The sequence below is a fragment of the Myotis brandtii genome, unplaced genomic scaffold (assembly GCF_000412655.1).
Source record: "Myotis brandtii unplaced genomic scaffold, ASM41265v1 scaffold1148, whole genome shotgun sequence".
In the NCBI taxonomy this organism is placed as follows: domain Eukaryota; kingdom Metazoa; phylum Chordata; class Mammalia; order Chiroptera; family Vespertilionidae; genus Myotis; species Myotis brandtii.
Window position 1 is genome coordinate 156,121 of NW_005353959.1, and position 1,376 is coordinate 157,496.

At 43.5% G+C, this 1,376-nt stretch overlaps 1 protein-coding gene across 1 annotated transcript in view; it reads left to right on the forward strand.

The window, feature by feature from the left end:
• Positions 1–573: 573 nt before the first annotated feature.
• NUGGC (nuclear GTPase, germinal center associated) overlaps positions 574–1,376 on the forward strand; it is a 38,532-nt gene continuing 37,729 nt past the window's right edge. Inside the window, exons 1-2 of the mRNA XM_014548462.1 lie at positions 574–607; positions 856–918. Coding sequence (XP_014403948.1) covers positions 574–607; positions 856–918 — 97 coding nt within the window. The remainder of the gene's footprint in view (positions 608–855; positions 919–1,376) is intronic.

A 1,376-nucleotide genomic window follows, 5' to 3' on the forward strand; every position in this document is an offset into this window, starting at 1 on the left:
CTGAGACCTGCTGGGACTAAAGTTCACCGGCATGAGGGTTCAAAGCCTACCTGATTGGAGCACTGATGTCACCCCAAGCAGCAAAACTACTTAACTTCACATTCACGGTCTAGTCACTAGAGATTATTCTCATTTCAGAATGAGTTGCCTTCAAGATGAATAGAAAGGCCTTATCAGTTTAAAGCTCTATCAATACAACTAGTATTGAAAACCCAATGGGCAAGCATTCATTTTGTAGTGTAATAGGCTTTGTGAGGAATTCAAAGAGAAGTTAGAATGGTCAAAAAACCCAATGGGCAAGCATTCATTTTGTCATGTTTAAATAATATGTAGTGCAATGGGCTTTGTGAGGAATTCAAAGAGAAGTTAGAATGGTCATTGCCCCTTGGGCCTTGGAATCTAGTTGGGGAAACAAAACATAAGCAGATTTATATGTTATTTTTGTTTGTTTTTTTGCTTTTTATATTTACAATTTCTGCTGTTCTACACCCCCCAACCCCCCTTGTATGTATTTTTAGGCTGGTTCTTCCAAGTGGATAAAAACAGGCGTTTGCATAACAGGAAATGGCAGACATGGCAGATTTTGTGGGTCAGGAGCCACATCCAGGTAACATCCCTGCTATATACCCTGATGGAGTAAACAGAACTATGTACCATTATATAATCAAGAGCAAATGGGTTGAGACTGATTAACTATAGTCATTGTTCCCTGTTCTTTATTCAGAAGTTACTTTCTCGTGATACCTTTTAATTGCGAATGAAGATAAATTATTTCACCAACAACTAAATTACCCTGTTCATAATATAGTGAACTGTCTGACCAGCCATTAAATGTAGACCTCCCTCCCCTTTTAGAGAAGGGTCCAGAAAACCATATTGGATTTTCTGAGGGTAACAACCTCTCTTACAATGGGCCAGGTAAGGCCCCCAGAATCATTTCACCTGCTCTCCTTCGAAGGGGAGATGTAGGGTGAATCACATTGGAGCCAGTGAGGGGGACCCCCTCCCTACAAGTCTGGGTGCAGGGCCCCTGGAGCCAGGGAAGAGCCTTCCCTAGGAAGATGCAGGGAAGTAACCCCTATGAGCAGAAAGCGGTGTGTATCACAGCCTTTGTGTTTTGAGAATGGAAGAGGCCGAGGAGGAAGGTGAAGCTGTGTTTCGGGTCAGCGGGTCAGTGGCTAGCATAGGAGGCATGGATGGGCACAAAACCCAAAAGAATTGCAATCGGGGGCACCTTTGGTTGAACTTAGCGCTGAAGAAGTTCTAAGTTGTTTTGCTTGGAAGAGCCATGCAGTCCCTGGCAATGGTCTGGATCAACAATGAGGGAGTGTATCCTGTGGTCAGGCTATTTGGGATCAGTTTTCAAAAGTGACACC